We start from the raw sequence: 16,832 nt of genomic DNA on the forward strand, positions 1-16,832 counted from the left end.
GTTTGTGTGCAAAAGTAATTGACTGTACTTCAATTAAAAATTTAAAAAAAAAAATGTCAAGCAGCCTCAGTAGGCCAGAACAAGCAGAAGTTCACCATCGTTAATGTTTATGTCAACAGAAACCCACTGCTCTATTGAGAAGCCATACGATGGTTTCCAAGTCAGCCTACATATTACTTTTCAAAACTCTACCAAATGAAATGCCCAAACTGTTCTGTAATTACATGGCCGTTATGCCTTGTGATTCCACAGACTCTGGGGATCCCAACTGTCTTCCCACAAAGAACAGCAAGCTCTCCGAAGACAAACCTGATGTATCTCTTGGGTCAAACGTTGTTTCTTGTGCCCTGCTCCATTTTTCATCATCATGTTACTTGGCACTGCCCTCCTTAATCATAGGTTTGGGCAAGGGGATGAGGTCAGCCTTCCCTCTGCTGCTAAGGCCACTGTTCATGGCTCCACCGGATAAAAGAAAGGCCACTGAAGTGCACTGCATCGCATGTCACTATGTACACGGTTCCCTTCATCTCGGCACAGCAGTGATCCCGTTAACCGACTGCAGGTTTTAATTAGAACACAAGGAAAATCTCAGTTCCTCACCACAAAGTTGTGATATTCGAAGGAAAACAATCAGCTTGGTGGGCTTTGGTGATCAGATAGGTAAATGTGACATGTTTTCCTTTTTGCTGGTACAGATTATCTCTAAAATGTAAACTTTCCTTAATTCAATCGATTCCAAATAAACTTGATGCTAATTGAGATAACTCACTAAATCTCTCAAAAAGTTTTCAGGTCAGTTTCTTGATACTCAGTGCAGATCTGGTCTAGAATTTTAAGTGAGAGGAGAAAAAAAAAAAAAAAAAGCCTCACCACCGGCAAGCCTGACTAGGTTCTCAATTATTCATGCAGGAAAGAAGTCTTACCAGGTGCTCCTCCAGCCACTGTTAGAGGGACGCAGATGAATGAGAAAAGTGAGTATACAGAGAGTTACTAAAATAAGGTTAAATGGAAGCCGGCAGCCCAGGCCCCTGCGCTCTAACACGGTTCTGTCTTATAAAGTTCTGGGTAGCTCATGGCCATTCTGACCCTGACCATTTCTGACATCAGCGTGTGCTGGCTTTGCAGAGTGGGTACTAGTCAGTTCAGCATCTCAGAATGCTGAGTAGAGCCTTGGACTGAGAGAGTAGAGGTAAGTAACTGGCAGAAGCCCCACAAAGCTGCAGCATCCTGAACTGAGGTACCACCTTCTCCTGGAGGGTTATATCCCATCACCCTCCTGGCCAAATACTCCCCCAGCCCCAACGTCAGCAGCCCCGGTGGTGCAGTGCCATGAGTGTGGAGATTTGCATCTGCAGACCTGCCATTCACTTGCCCTCCCCTGACAGGAAACTCTGGCTAGCATCCCAGTATCTGGTGAGCACCCCAACCTTTTTACTCATCTTGCCATTCCCTCTTCTTGGAACCTTCCTTCCTTCCCAGATTTTAGTGGATTCCTATTTTTCCTTCAAAACTGAGTGTCAACTCTTCTCAAGAAGCCCTCCAGGACCCCAATATGATTGAGAAGTCTTTTTGGCACTCACCCTATAAATGCCATTCAGATCACCTTACACTGCCCAGTTTAAAAAATAAACATATTGGTCTATGAGGAGCCACATCTATCCAATCTTTTTCAGCCCAAACCTGGCATACTGCCTGGTTCTCACCAAAAACATCATTAGGAGCACATGCTTGGACAACCTCTCTGTACCTCAGTTTTCTCATCTGTAAAAGGGTATAATAATAATATATACCTGATAGGGTTATTGTGAAGATGAAACCAGAAAATAAACATAAAGTGCTTAGAAGAATGTGGGCTCTTATTATTAAATATTTGTGAAATTAATAAGTAAATACAATCTGCTGTTAAGTCAGTTACTTAAGACAACATTTTCTGTGAAATGGAGATAATTCTGCTTCTTTACAGGATGGGAGTAAGGATCAAATGAGATAACAGTTGATGAAAGTATTCTGAAAGCTATAAAGGACTATTTTAAAACTGGCATTTTATTATTACCTAATAAATTATATGTGATATTTAAGCCAAAGAAGAAACTTTAGTGGATTTTGATTTTTAACTGAAAGAAGAGACTTCAGTGGCTAAAGGAGGGGTTGCCCAAGGCCTTACCCAAACTTTCCAACACTGATCATAAAGGCAGTCACAGGGACCATGCACAAGGGTGAAGGGAAAGACCCCCAAGGTCTGTGCAGAACTGGAGCACTGCCCATCCAAAGCGAACACCTCAGGCCACAGAATCTGGGACACCCAGGGAACTCAGGACGTACAACCACTGCTGGGTGACGCTGACCATGTTACAAAATCTACACAAGTCAAGAGCTGGAAAGATCTTTTGAAATAATCGATTCCAATTCCCTCATTTTATTGATGAGGAAACTGATGTCTACAGATCCCAAGCAACTGGCCTAAAAAACACACATCAAGCTAGTGACAAAAACCCTCAAATCTCCTAATCTGTAGCTGATAGGTTTATACACATTTTGCTTATATCATGTTCCCACCACTACTTTTCTTGGGTGGTCTTCAGGCTTAAACTCCAGTTCCACCGTTTATCAGTTCTGTGACTGAGTTACTGCACTGAGCCAAGTTTCATGTTCCTCATTTGTAACATAAGGGTTATAGGGTCTCTTTTAAAAGTTTACTGCACGAGAAAAGGGGCAATGTCGGTACATCAGGTAGCAAAGCCTGTGCCCTGCGCTTGCTTCTCCCCTAGCTTCCTACAGCCACTGATGAGACGTTCCTTAAAACCGCACAATGCAGGAAGACCAAGGCCATACTGCAAAACATCCCTTTTGAAAAAAGCATCTAAGAACTGATGTCTGTGAAATTTTCTTTTGGTATTGAAATGGTTAAAAAAAAAATCCTTCATTCTGGTTTAAAACCTGGCTGCACTAATGTCCCCCCCTCCACCCAGCACGCCCGGCTCCGTGGCGGCCGGCACGTATAGCAGGGTATGTAGCGCAGCAGTGTATAGCACAGTGCGGCACTATATCGCATGTTTGCTTTCTCACCTCGGCGCCTCTCCCCCTTAGGCGGCCAATGTCAGCTACAGCTTTACCCTTCCTTTTCCTTTTCTGCCCAAGAGGCTTTAAGGATGTGTCCTGCCTGTGGACAGCTCCCTTTATCAACACACGATAGAAACTGCCCCCAGTGACCTGGGCTGTCTTCCTCAGGGGACCAGAAGCCTCTTGTCCACGCACCTAGCTGCCTATCTCCCTGGGAGGGGCCCACCTCCTCCTCCATCTGGTTCACCTGGCCACCAACTTCCTACCCTCTGATACCTGCTTTTAAAAAAATAAAAAATGCGGGGCTAGACCAAGTCCTAAAGTTGAGGTGGGCAGCCACCCGCACTAATGCCCTGGCCCTCCCCGCCGCAGCAAACACAGGAACCTGGCTCGGGGCTCTATCCTAAGGGCAACAAGACTTGGCTGTTGCCTCCCCGAGTGGGGCTCCAGGACGCAGTAGCCTAGGGCGCCCCCACGAGGTTAGCATATGTGGCGGGCAAGCAGCCCCAGGGAAGATGCACGGGCGGGCGGGTCAGCCTGGAGCGCTCAGAGCAGGCAGCATCCCCGGTGGTGGTGGTGGTGTGGTTGGAAACACCGCGGGTCCCCGCTGGCCTCCAACTCTGGGTCCTGATCCCCTCTCCCCCTTCCCTAACTACCCGGGGATCACCAGGAGCCACTCTTGCCAGCCTCTGAGGTGGGAGCAGGAGCACGGTACAGGGAAGCAAGGGCGGCGCACGCTTTGCCACCCCAGCCACCCCAGCCACCCAAGAGCTCCCCTTGTCGGCCGCTGTTACATTCGACGTCGCGTCTGGAGGGGCCGGCGGCGACCGGCATCCTCATTCCCTCACTCCAGGGCGAGGGATATGAGGTTAGGGAAAAGAGAAACCTCGGGAACGGAAAGGGGGAGAAGCTAGCACTCTCACCGGGTCTCCCCAGCCCCGTCGGGGAGAGGATCGAGGTCACCCCCGTCCACACTCTCCCCGTGGGAGCTCGGGACGGGCTGCTTATCCCCGTTAGCACCCGATGCGCACACAGACCCGCGCGTCCTTCCCCAACCCACTGCGGATCCGCCAGGACCCGCGCCGGCGGCGAGGGGTGTGCGCACCACGTCTCCCGCGTGCCCCGAGAGGTCCCCTGGCCCCGCGGCGGCACTTCGGGCACCCCGGACGCCACCCCCGCCTCTGCCCGCGCAGCCGGCTCACCAGATGGCCATCCTGTCCTTGGGGTAGTCTAGCCGCTCCAGGCAGCCGAGGAAGTGAGGCAGCGTGTGCGCAGCGTTGCGCGCGAGAACAACCACCAGCACCGTGGGTCTCTGCAGGGGCGACTCGGGGAAAACCAGCGCCTCCTCGGCGTCGTCCTCGGAGTCAGGCTCGGCGGCGAAGCGCCCTCGGCAGCCGCCGCGGAACAGAGCCCCGGACAGGAGCAGCAGCGCCCAGGCGAGGGGGGCCGCGGGGCGCGCGGCCATGTTCAGGGCCGTGGCGCGCGGCGGGACAGCCCGGCGAGGATGCCCGAGGCTGGCGGCGAGGGGCGGAGGGGAGGCGGCTGGCGCGCGCGCGCTGGCACCACCTCGGCAGCGGGGGACCCTCCCGCCGCCGCCGCCGCCGCCGCCCCGCCCGGGCCTGGCCGCCGGGGACCCCGGGACCTGCCGCCGCCGGTGCTCGCCTGCGGCTCGGGCTCGCAGACAGTCGTGTCTGTGCGGCTGTTTGTCCCGAGTCCCGCGGAACGTTCCTCTAGCCCAGACTCAGCCTGTACAGCTGAGGTCTGCGGCTTCCCCCAAGAACTGTGAGGTGTGGCCGCGTCTGCCGATGGGCGTGTGAATGCGGGCGTGTGTGTGTGTGTGTGTGCGCGCGCGCGCGTGTACATAGCGGTGCAACTCCGAGAAAATTTATTCTGCTTTTGCAAACCGCAGTCTAAAGTCCTTCACAGTGATGCAATGTATCCAGCTTTTCATAATGCACCTATTGACTAAACGGGTAGAGTTCTAAAATGGAAAGTCACCCAGTGATTCATGACTAAGATAAACAATTTTTTTAACTTCCACAAAGGCATAATGTTTGCATTTCCTTACACGCTCAAGTTCTCTTTAAATTCATTCTTGACTAGTAGACCCCCGATAAGATCAAGTTGGAAGAGCTGGAGAATTTTAGAGCCAGATCGAACTCGGGAAATTAAAAGAAAGCCTCTTGTGGGGCAAGTGTCTCCACCGGCCAAGCCGCGGTCCTGAGCTTCTCGACAGGGTGGCATGTTAAAGAGGAGATTCGCTTAGATGGTTTTCTTCTTCCTTAATGACTCAAAGAGACAGAGTGACAAAGAAAGGAGAAAATCTATACACGTTGGAGGACAGGTATAAGGAGGAAGAAAAGAAGAGGTTATGGAAGAACACAATTAGCAGGTAAAATGAATTGCTAGGGTACACTGCCATGGGACATTTACTCTTGAATGTAACGGAAGGAAAGCTAGCAATGAAATCTGGGTGCCTTCTCTGTGAAACTGTATAGACTTTGATCAGTCTGTACGCAGGATTGGATTGATACCAGTGCACCTTCATGCCCTCCAACCCCAGCTTGCCCTCAGCACCGTCCCGCAGTCTTTTTTACTAGTTGTATCCATCTTTCTTGGCAACTATTAGACTTCCTCCCTGGATCATTTTAAAGATGGGGGTTGTGGGGTGGGGAGCAAGGAGAGGAAGCTTTGGGAAAGTGGAGTCCCCATCATACTAATCAGATTTATGCCATAAATTCTTTAAAAATCAGTGATGCAAATCTTGGATGGCTTTTTTTTTCCCTAATAGAATCAATGTTACAAAACAGTTCATCTGTAAAAACTTGTTTAAGAATAAAAGCCAATTATGTTTTTTAAAATGCATTGCTTATAATGCTCTTTCCATGGAAAATTTGTTGAATTGGAAGCCACATGCATCTCCTTGTCTCCACTGCTAACAGACTGTCCCCACAGTTCTTGCCTGAATGTTGAAAGTAAGCACTTTTGCTCACCTCCCCTCACCTCACTGTGCCAGCACAGGGGACTTGGAACAACAAAACCTCTTTGACTATCATCCTCAGTGCAACCGTGGCGGAGGCAGGGCCTCTGAGATGGGCAGAGGGCTTCTTGCAGGAAAGAATCTTGCAGTGTCTGTGGCTCCAGCAGCCAAGCAGAGGAGGGAACAGCTGCCTTTGGGCAGGAGTCACATGCCAGAAAGAGCAAGGGACGCTTAGAGTTGGAGCTAAATTTTTGTCTCACGTGTGTCACTTACTCTTTGTGTGATTTTGGAGACTCGATCTCTCTGGACATCAATTTCTTCCTATGTGAAAACATTTTCAAATGCCTGCCTTATTTTTTCATTCAACAAACATTTACAAAATTTCTCAGTGTCAATCATTCGGATGTTGAGTGTTTGAATCCTTCCTCCCTAGAAAAAGGGGGAGACGGTGTCCCGCCCCGTTTATCCTGCTAGGCCAGAGCTGGAGGACCGAGTCTCCTGGCTGAATCAGCAGGGCTTGTTTCTACCTGGATTTTTTTATTCCATTTTCTTATCCAGCCCCAAATCCTACAATATAAACATTCATTTGAATTGATAAATATGTCATTTTCAACATGAAAATACTGGAGGGAAGAATATCAGGCAGTAGTCATTCCTACATTTGTGTGAACTCATTAAGTCAGAGCTCTGACTCTCAGTTCCTTGGCCGAGGTGCGCCGCGAGAAGCTCTGATGAAGGGAACTGAGTGGGATCCTCATGTGATGACAAAGCAAGTCCTATGGGTTCGTGATATGTGGGCTTGAGGACACTGGGTCCAAGAGAAGGCAAGGCTATGGGAGGGTGGAGGGAGGAAAAGAGCAGCGACTGAGGAAGGGAAGGCTAAAATTCAACTGTTCAAACTTCAAAGCTTTGTCTGTGCTCTGGCCTGCCTCCAAAAGCTATACAACAGTTACCATAGACAAATGCTTTCCAGTTCCAAACACATTTATACAAACTGAAACTACATTCCTTTGTGCCATTTAAAAGGATCAGCTATGTTTCTTAAACTGTATTCACTGATTTGTTCCAACATTTTCTCAGTGCCTACTCTGTGCCAAGGCACCAGTGCTGGAAATGCATGGATAATTAAGATCGATTGAATGAATGAATAAATATAATAAATTGGCATACGTGTTATGGTGGAAAAGGAGAATACAGAGGGAATGAAGATGGTCAGGAAATGCTTCATTAAAGAAACGTCTTTGAACTGAGCATTGAAAAGTGAGTAGCATGTTTTAGGAAAATGACAGTGGTGGGGGGGTTGGAATTTCAGGTGGATGGGGATAAAGAATGAGAGCCATGGCACAGAGAAATTGCAATGAGTAGAACGTGCTCGAGGGTAGGATGGGAAGTGGAAGAGAGGGAATATTATATGATTTTATGTAATTATACATATGATCATTTCTAGAAAAGTCAACACTTTGGTTAAAAATGGAAAAAAATGAGCTAAATATCTGATGTCTAGTTGGCCTACATAGTGCTTTCAAATGTTCATCTGATTTTAAAGATACTGAATGGTCACTGTCACAGGGCAGCGTGGCAGGTTCCAGGTGAGTAAAGCCTCAAACCCCAAGTTTTAATTTAAATACCCAATTTTTCAAACTCAGTAATTTTGAATTTATATGGTTAAATATTTCACCTTAAATACATTTTTAAAAACCATTCTAATTTTAAACATATAAATCATATGAAGAACATACAAAAACAAAGTTCTTCATTTTATTATCTAAAACAATAGTTCCTACTACTTTTTAGAAGGAGGAACCTTTTCTGAATGCAAGGAAAAAGAGAAGACCCTGTGCACGACAGCAATTGTGCTTTTGGAAACCACCAAACACGTACATACCGGCACAATGTGCTCTGGCCTCGGCCACAGAGAACAAGGAGGTCCTTGGACTATCCTGCCCAGGCCACAGGGACTTTCAGACATTGCCCTTTCCCTGCGACGAGATGGGTGACGTTTCTGGGTGTATTTCAGTTTTCTGAATGGTCCCCTTACTGATTTACAAGCTAAGCCTGTTAATTAATTATGGCCAAGCAAAGAAAATGGGAATTTCCCCTATCTTGGCAGGCTCCTAAGACATATTAATAGAATGTACTTTTATTAATCATAACTGCATGTATAAAATATGAAAACAGTAGTTCTTATGTGTGAGATGTAGAATAGATTTAATTAGTCCATAGACAAAGCTTGGTGCAGAAGTCGATTCCATGGTAGATTACACAATCTTTGCAAAACTCTATTTATTGGGGTAGCTAATAAATGAATTCAGTAAAGTTTCAGTATACAAAATCAATATGCAAAAATCAGTTGCCTTTTTATACACTAACCACAAACTATTTGATTTACTGATAATCTAATTTACAGTAGCATCAAAAACATTAAAAAACTTAGAAATTTAACCAAGGAAGTAAGAGATCTGTAAACTATAAGATATTAATGAAAGAAATTGAAGAAGACACAAATAAATGGAACTATGAATCTTCATGGATCGGAAGACTTAACACTGTTAAAATGTCACTACTACTCATCCATCTATAGATTCAGTGCAATCCCTATCAAGATTCCAGTGGCATTTGTTTTTACAGAAATAGAAAAAACAATCCTAAAATTCATATGAAACCACAAAAGACCCTAAATAACCAAAGCAATCTTGAGAAAGAACAAAGCTGGAGGCACCACTCTTGCTGATATCAAACTATACAAAGCTATAGTAGTGACAACAGTAAGGTACTGGCATAAAAACCCACACATAGACCAATGGAGCGGAATTTAGAGCCCAGAAATAAATCCATGCATATGTGGTCAACTAAAACTTGACAAGGGAGCCAGCCACAAATACTCAGTAGGGAAAAGGATATTCTCTTCAATAAGCGGTGTTGAGAAAACTGAAAAGTATTCACATGCAAAAAGGCTGAAACTGGACCTTTACACCGCTTGAAAAATTAACTCAGAATTAACTTACATGTAAGATCTAAAACCATAAAATTCCTACAAGAAGACACAGGGGAAAAGCTCCTTGACATTGGTGATGATTTTTTTTTTATATGACACCAAAAGCACAGGCAACAAAAGGAAAAATAAACAAGTAGGACTACATCAAACTAACAAGCCTCAACACAGCAAAAGAAACAGTCAACAACATGGAGAAGCAAATATTTGGAGAAAATATTTGCAAACCATGTATCTGATAAGGAGTTAATATCCAAAATAAATAAGGACAGGCAGAACGTTCTCTGATACAAATTGTAGCAATGCTCTCCTAGGGCAGTCTGCCCAGGCAACAGAAATAAAAGCAAAAAATAAACACATGGGACCTAAGTAATCTTATAAGCTTTGGCACAGCAAAGGAAACTGTAAACAAAATGGAAGCCAGCCTATGGAATGGGAACAAATATTTCCAAACAATGTGACTGACAAGGGCTTAATTTCCAAAATATACAAACAGCTCATACAACTCAATAACAACAATAACAACAAAACAAGAACCCAATGAAAAAGTGGGCAGAAAACCTAAACCGACATTTCTCCAATGAAGACATACAGATGGTCAAGAGGCACATGAAAAGATGCTCAACATCACTAATTATCAGAGACGTGCAAATCAAAACTACAATGAGGTATCATCTCACTAGGGTCAGAATGGCCATCATTAAAAAGTCCACAAATGATCAATGCTGAGAGGGTGTAGAGAAAACGGAACCCTCCTCACTGCTGGTGAGAATGCAAATTGGTGTAGCCACTGTGGAAAACAGTATGGAGATTCCTTAAAAAACTAAAAACAGACTTACCATATGATCCAACAATCCCACTCCTGGACATGTATCTGGAGGAAACTCTAATTCAAAAAGATACATGCACCCCAATGTTCATAGCAGCACTATATACAAAAGCCAATACATGGAAGCAACCTAAATGTCCTTTAACAGATGACTGGATAAAGAAGCTGTGGTGTAGATAGATAGATAGATAGATAGATAGATAGATATACACATACACACAATGGAATATTACTCAGCTGTAAAAACAATGAAATAATGCCATTTACGGCAACATGGATGGACCTAGAGGTTATCATACTAAGTGAAGTAAGCCAAAAAGAGAAAGACAAATATATGATATCACTTATATGTGGAATCTAAACATAGAAAACAAACTTATGGTTACCAAGGAAAAGGAGGGAAGGATAAATTGGGAGTTCAGGATTTGCAGATACTAACTACTATATACAAAATAGATAAACAACAAGGTTCTACTGTGTAACACAGGGAACCATATTCATATCTTGTAATAACCTATTATGAAAAGGAATATTATATATATATATAAACTGAATCACTTTGCTGTACACCAGAAACTAACACAACATTTTTAATTGACTATACTTCAATTAAAAAATAACGAAAAACAAGATAAGAAATTCATGCACTGCAATAGTAAAAACAAACAAACAAGAAACAAAAAACCCAACCACCAACACCAACAACAAAACCAAATAATCCTATTTAAAAAATGGCAAAAGACCCAAATAGACAGTTTCCCAAAGAAGATATACAAATGGCCAACAGGTACGTGAAAAGGTGCTAATCATCACTAACCGTCAGGAAAATGCAAATCAAAACCACATGGACATATCACCTCACAGCTATTAGAATGACTATTATTAAAGAGACAAGAGATAAATGCTGACAAGGATGTGAAGAAAAGGTAACACTTGTACACTGCTGGTGGAAATAAAAGCTGGTACACTCACTATGGAAAGCCATATGGACATTTCTTAAAAGATTTAAAATAGAACTACCATGTGATCCAGGAATTCCACTTCTATAGATCTGAAGAAACTGAAATATTGAAATTACTATCTTGAAGACACATCTGCACCCGCATGTTCACTGTAGTATTATCTATAGTAGCCAAGACATGGAAAGCTAAATGTCTGTTGATGTATAAATGAGTAAGAAAATGTGATATATATCAGTCATAAAAAAGAAGGGGCAAATCCTTCCATTTGTGACAACATGAATGAAATTTCAGGGCATTATGCTAAGGGAAATAAGTCAGACAGAAAAAAGGTTGATATTATATGAACTCTTATATATGGAATCTGAAAAAGCCAAGCTCAGAAACAAAGAGTCCGCTGGTGGCGGCGGGGGCGTGGGACGAGGGACATGGGTGAAAGCGGTCAAAGGGCACAGCCTTCCACAGGAAATCTACAAGCTCAATAGCATCTCTATCAAAATATCTGTGGCAGTTTTCACAAAAGTAGAACAAGTAATTTTAAAATGTGTATGGAAACACAAAAGACCCCAAATAGCAAAAACAATCTTGAGAAAGAAGATTCTGGAGAACCGGAGGTATCACACCCCTTGACTTCAGACTATACTACAGTTTACAGTCATCTAAAGAGTATTGAACTGGCCCCAAAATAGACACATAGATCAACGGAACAAAATAGAGAGCTTAGAAATAAACCCACACACCCATGGTCAATTTAATCCATGAAAAAGAAGGCAAAAATATACAATGGGGAAAAGACAGTCTCTTCAATAAGTGGTGCTGGAAAACTGGACGGCTACATGCAGAAAAATGAAATTAGAACATTTTCTCATACCATACACTCAAATAAACTCAAAATGGGTTAAAGACCTACAGGTAAGACCAGAAACCATAGAACTCCTAGAAGAAAACTTAGGCAGAACACTCTTTGATGTAAATGGTAGCAATCTTTTTTTTTGGATCTGTTGCCTAATTTAGCCAGAAGACTGGAATAGACATTTTTGCAAAAAAAAAAAAATGACATATGTATGGCCAACAGGTGCATAAAAAGATGCTCAACATCGCTAATTATCAGAGAAATGCAAATCAAAACCACAAGGAGATATCACCCCCATATCTCTCAGAATGGCTATCATCAAAAAGTTTACAAATTACAACTACTGGTGAGGATGTGGAGAAAACAGAACCATAGTACACTGTTGGTGAATGTAAATTGGTGCAGCCACTATGGAAAACAGTATGGAGGTTCCTCAAAAAACTAAAAATAGAACTACCATATGATCAGGCAATCCTACTCTTGGGTATATATCCAAAGAAAATGAAAACACCAATTCAAAAAGATACATGCACCCCAATGTTCATGGCATCATTAGTTACAATAGCCAAGATACTGAAGCAACCAAAGTGTCCATCAACAGATGAATGGATAAAGAAGACGTGGCATATACATACATACAATGGAACATTAATCAGGCATAAAAAAACAGAATGAAATGTTGCCATTTGAAACAACACGGATGGACCTGGAGGGTAATACAGTTAGTGAAATAAACCAGACAGGGAAAGACAAATGCTATATGTTATCACTTATATGTGGAATCTAAAAAATAAAACAAGCAAATGAATATAACAAAACAGAAACAGACTCACAGATATAGAGAACAAACTAGTGGTTACCAGTGGGGAGAGGGAAGAAGGGGATATGAGATTAAGAGGTACAAACTACTGTGTATAAAATAAATAACCTACTAGGATATATTGTACAGCACAGGGAAATACAGTCATTATTTTATAACAGTTTTAAATGGAGTATAATGTATAAAAATATTGAATCACTATGTTGTACACCTGAAACTAATATAAAATTGTAAATCAACTATATCTCAATTTTTTAAAAAGAGGGGTGAGAAGAAATCAGATTTTGTTTATGGTGCAATTAGGGATCCAACGTCTTGTGTGTGTGTGTGTGTGTGTGTGTGTGTGTGTGTGTGTGTGTGTGTGTGTGTGTGTGTGTATTCATTGCCTCAACTCTGCATTGCATCTGCAAAGTCATCCCTGTCCATATTTGTATGACTCTCTACTTGGTTTCATTGGTTTATCTATCCCTGCAGAAGTATCACATATTCTCCCAGTTTGTTCATCAGAAAGATCTTGGTCATTTTTGGCCCTTTAGGCCCACATTTCAGAATCAGTTTATGAAGCATTAGGAATATCCCTGTTGGGACTATGATTGAAATTGCTAGAATTTATAGATCAGTACTGTAAAGATGGCAATTTTCCCCAAACTGATCTATAAATGTTATTGAAGATCATTACAGAAGGCCTAAATAAATGGACAAACATACTTCAATGATGTTTATAATGTTCTCAAAAAAGGGCTTGCTCATCTTTATCCTAGGTACCTTATTTTTGTTGTTGGGGTTTTTTTGCATTCCAAATGTACGTAGTATCTTTTAAAAAAATTAAATATACTATATCCTGATTTTGTAAATGGGGAATTTAGATTGCAGTCTTAAATTTATGAGAAACTGGAGAGGACACATTTTGATTATTCTAAATTCTTTTCTTATACGTATGAAATCCTTCACACATACTCATGCATACAAATACTGAAACATCACAGCATTCTAAATATTTTACTAAAAACATTTCACCTATTCTTGAAACACGGAGAATGGGAAATTGTATGCTTTGTGTACAAAAGAAGGAACAAGATATATATGAGAATTCTCACGACCAATGAATTAAAAAGCTGATCCAGAACGCTAGCCTACATTTTTCGGTTTGAGATCATTGTCTTATACAATACCGTAAAAAAGCCTTTTCTTTTAACACACTAAACATTCACATGACAATTCAAAGTTCATTTTTCCTATGGAGACTCTGACTGAATTAATATGTCTCTGCCTAGACATTAGATGTTTTTTGTAAGAATAAAATGGTCTGGCTCAGATATCAAGATGGGAAATCAGTAGAGAAGTGCCAGATTACACGGAATTTGATTACATCCAGTATACTCAGGGGAAATTTCATTTGTTCTTACTTATCTAGCTTTTTCCCTAACCTCTTTGGTTCTCTAATATAGTGAACCATTGAAGCATTTATGAAAGGAGACATTCTTCAATCAATCAGAAGCTGAAACTCTAACCTGTTCTTGGTGGACTCCCCTCTAGACTGTCACAATAGCCATTTTGACTAGACTTTAAACACTAGGTTCTGTAAGTGTTCCCGAATCTTTTGCTTTCTTTCTTAGCCACTCCCAATCACCAAGATTTATTTATAAGTTTCCACTGCTTAATATGGAAGCCGAGGGACATTCTATTTTCATTTTTCAACTCTTTGTAATAGACAATGACATTAAAGGTCAGAAACATTTAATATTTACACTTAAATGCATCATGATTTTTCTTAGCAATAGAACTTCATCTATTTGCCTAAGGATAGCATTAGCATGTTGCTTTTTACAGTTAATAGTTCTTTCCTCATACTTTTGGGATTCCATAAAACACCCCTCCCCCACTTTTTTCCCTTAAACTTAAGCTAAAATCTTCCATTTATTCCCACAGTATTTGTTCTCATAGTACCTAATTCCATTGGATCGCCTTATGGCTTTATAAAATTTCCCCTCATATGAGGAACAAAATGCTTTTAAATGCTTCTATAAAAACCATTATCTGAACTGATTGGAACCTTTAGAGGTGAGACAGAAAGATTTACTCACCTCTAATTACTTGAATTAGTGTCAGTGTTCCATGCTTCAAGGAGCTTACTAATTTCAGTGTCATTCGCTTCTTCAGGGCTTAGCAGCTACTTTGTAGAGGCAAAGGTTAGTGATTTCATTCAAATGCGGTACATTCTAGGGCAATTTATGAATCTTCACGTGAGGTTTTACATCACTGAATGGGATGTACTTCTCCCTGTATGTAATGCATTAAAAGAAATACATTCAAGCTTTTATCTGGCTTTCAACAGTTTGACTTCAGCAGGGACTTCATCATGTTGATTTCACTTGGTATTCATTTAGCATTTTGTACTTAAAAATTTCTGTCTTTCATCAAATTTGGGGAATTTTTAATTTCTTTAATTTTTTTTCTGCCCCCTTCTATTTCTTTTCTCCTTCTGGTATTTCATTTACATGTATGTTGGGTTGTTTGATAACATGTAGCAGGTCTCTGAGACTCTGTTTATTTTTTTTTTAAATCGTTTTTCTCTTTGTTGTTCACCTTGGATGATTTCCTGGACGGTTGCTCTACCCTCCAGTTCGTTTAATTTTTTCCTCTGCAATTTCCATTTGGCTGTTAAACCCACCAGTGGATTTTTTTTATTTCTAAAATTTTAATTTTTGGTTCCAGAATTTCCATTTGATTCTTTTATCTTTTTCTCTGCTGTTTTTTTTGTTTTTTTGTTTTGTTTTGTTTTGTTTTGTTTTGTTTTGTTTTTCTTTTTTTTTTTTTTTTTTTTTTTGGTCTTCTGAGAGTTTCATTCACTGAAAACATGTTTTGTTTTACTTCATTGAAGAGAGGTATAATAGTTACTTTAAAATCCTTATCCGTCAGTTTTCAGCATCTGATTCACCTCTAGAAAATGTGATTGGACTCTAGAAAATGTGATTCATTTTCTTGATTTTTGTCAGTAATTTTGAATCATATCTTGGACTTAATGAATGGTAAGTTGTGGAGATTCTGGATTGTGTTATTTTTCTGCAAGGAGTGTTATTTCTCTGCAAGGAGTGTTATTTCCTTTGCATTTGCAGCTAATTTCTCGGCTGGATTTGAACTGTGAACTCCGTTTCTTGGGGGACAACTCTAGTCTCAATTCAGATCTTTCGTTTTTAACTGAACTGCTGTGATTCTGCTTCAAGAGTCTGTCAGAGATGTGAGTGGAGTTCGGGATCCGCTCTCTGGCTCCTGCCCTTTCGGTATTTCCCAATCTCTTCAGCATTCAAAGTTTCCTGGCTTCACTTTTTTGGTTCCCCAGAGAAGAAAAACTGAGAGTTTTCCCTTGTGCACCCCTGCTGCCGCAGACCTTGCCTCCTGGATTGCACTTAGCTCCAAGCTAAACGCCAAGGAAAGGGGGACTTTCCTGTGTGGTTCCTTAACTGCCCTTCTCCAAGCAAGCTTGCTCTCCTGACCAGAGGCAGCCTGCTTCCGTTTGCATCCTAGGATATTAGGGTAGTTGCTTTTTGTACTGTGTCCAAATTCATAGCTGTTTTCTGCTGGGGCCTGGTCCACTAGGGTCTTAGTCTGTCACATTTGGAAGCAGAAGTTCTATCCCTGCCTGGCACTTTCACTCTTGAAAGTCATTTCTTCGTAACTAGCCCCTGCCCCGACCCTGGCCCCGCCCTGAGGTCTATTCTCATCACTTCATGCAGAGGGATACAATGAAAACGTAACGAACTTTCAGCGTCTCCTCGTATCACTCACACTACATCCATAAATGCTTAAAACGTCCTACTCGGCTTGTCTGGAACTCCTCTGCCTTGGCTTCCACGTCACATGCTTCTCTACTAGTTTGCATCCTAGTGTTCCGACCGCTTGTGTTTACACTCAACAACTCGTGTTTACTCCTGCTCCTCTGATGCTGAAAGGTGGGCCCACCCTAGAGATACGGTGCTTGGCAGTCTGGTCTTTCTTCCTTCCACTTTCTTCTACAGAGATCTCATCCACTTCCACCCCTTCGGCTTAACATGTCAGGACGGTGGACGAGGCTCCTCCTGTTCGCAGGAACTGAAGATCTGGACCCGACGCCGGCGGCGGCAGAGAGGCCTTAAGTCTTTATTCCCACTGTCTCAGAGGAGCTGCAAACAGCGCTGGGGTGGGCAGAGTTCAGGGCTTCGAGGCTCGGCGTAGCTTTGAACCCCGTCCACGCCAGCATCCGCCCGGATGTGGCCAAGCGCAGAGCGGAAGGAGAGTGCGTGCGCGCAGGTTCCAGCTACGTTTGCCGGAAGGCGAGGTGGAGGGAACCTGCCTCCCGGCG

General features: G+C 42.4%; 1 protein-coding gene across 3 annotated transcripts in view; it reads right to left on the bottom strand.

Moving 5' to 3' along the window:
* Positions 1-16,740, bottom strand: part of COLGALT2 (collagen beta(1-O)galactosyltransferase 2) — a 123,752-nt gene extending 107,012 nt beyond the window's left edge. The window contains exon 1 of one of the 3 annotated variants that reach the window (XM_074349940.1): positions 4,263-4,867. In XM_074349940.1, coding sequence (XP_074206041.1) covers positions 4,263-4,525 — 263 coding nt within the window. In that variant the 5' untranslated portion in view covers positions 4,526-4,867. Of the gene's footprint in view, positions 1-4,262; positions 4,868-14,577 lie in introns of those variants that run through there. The other 2 variants (XM_074349939.1, XM_010954958.3) reach the window with 2 other exon arrangements.
* Positions 16,741-16,832: the final 92 nt, after the last annotated feature.

This window comes from Camelus bactrianus, chromosome 21 (genome assembly GCF_048773025.1).
Source record: "Camelus bactrianus isolate YW-2024 breed Bactrian camel chromosome 21, ASM4877302v1, whole genome shotgun sequence".
Classification (NCBI taxonomy): domain Eukaryota; kingdom Metazoa; phylum Chordata; class Mammalia; order Artiodactyla; family Camelidae; genus Camelus; species Camelus bactrianus.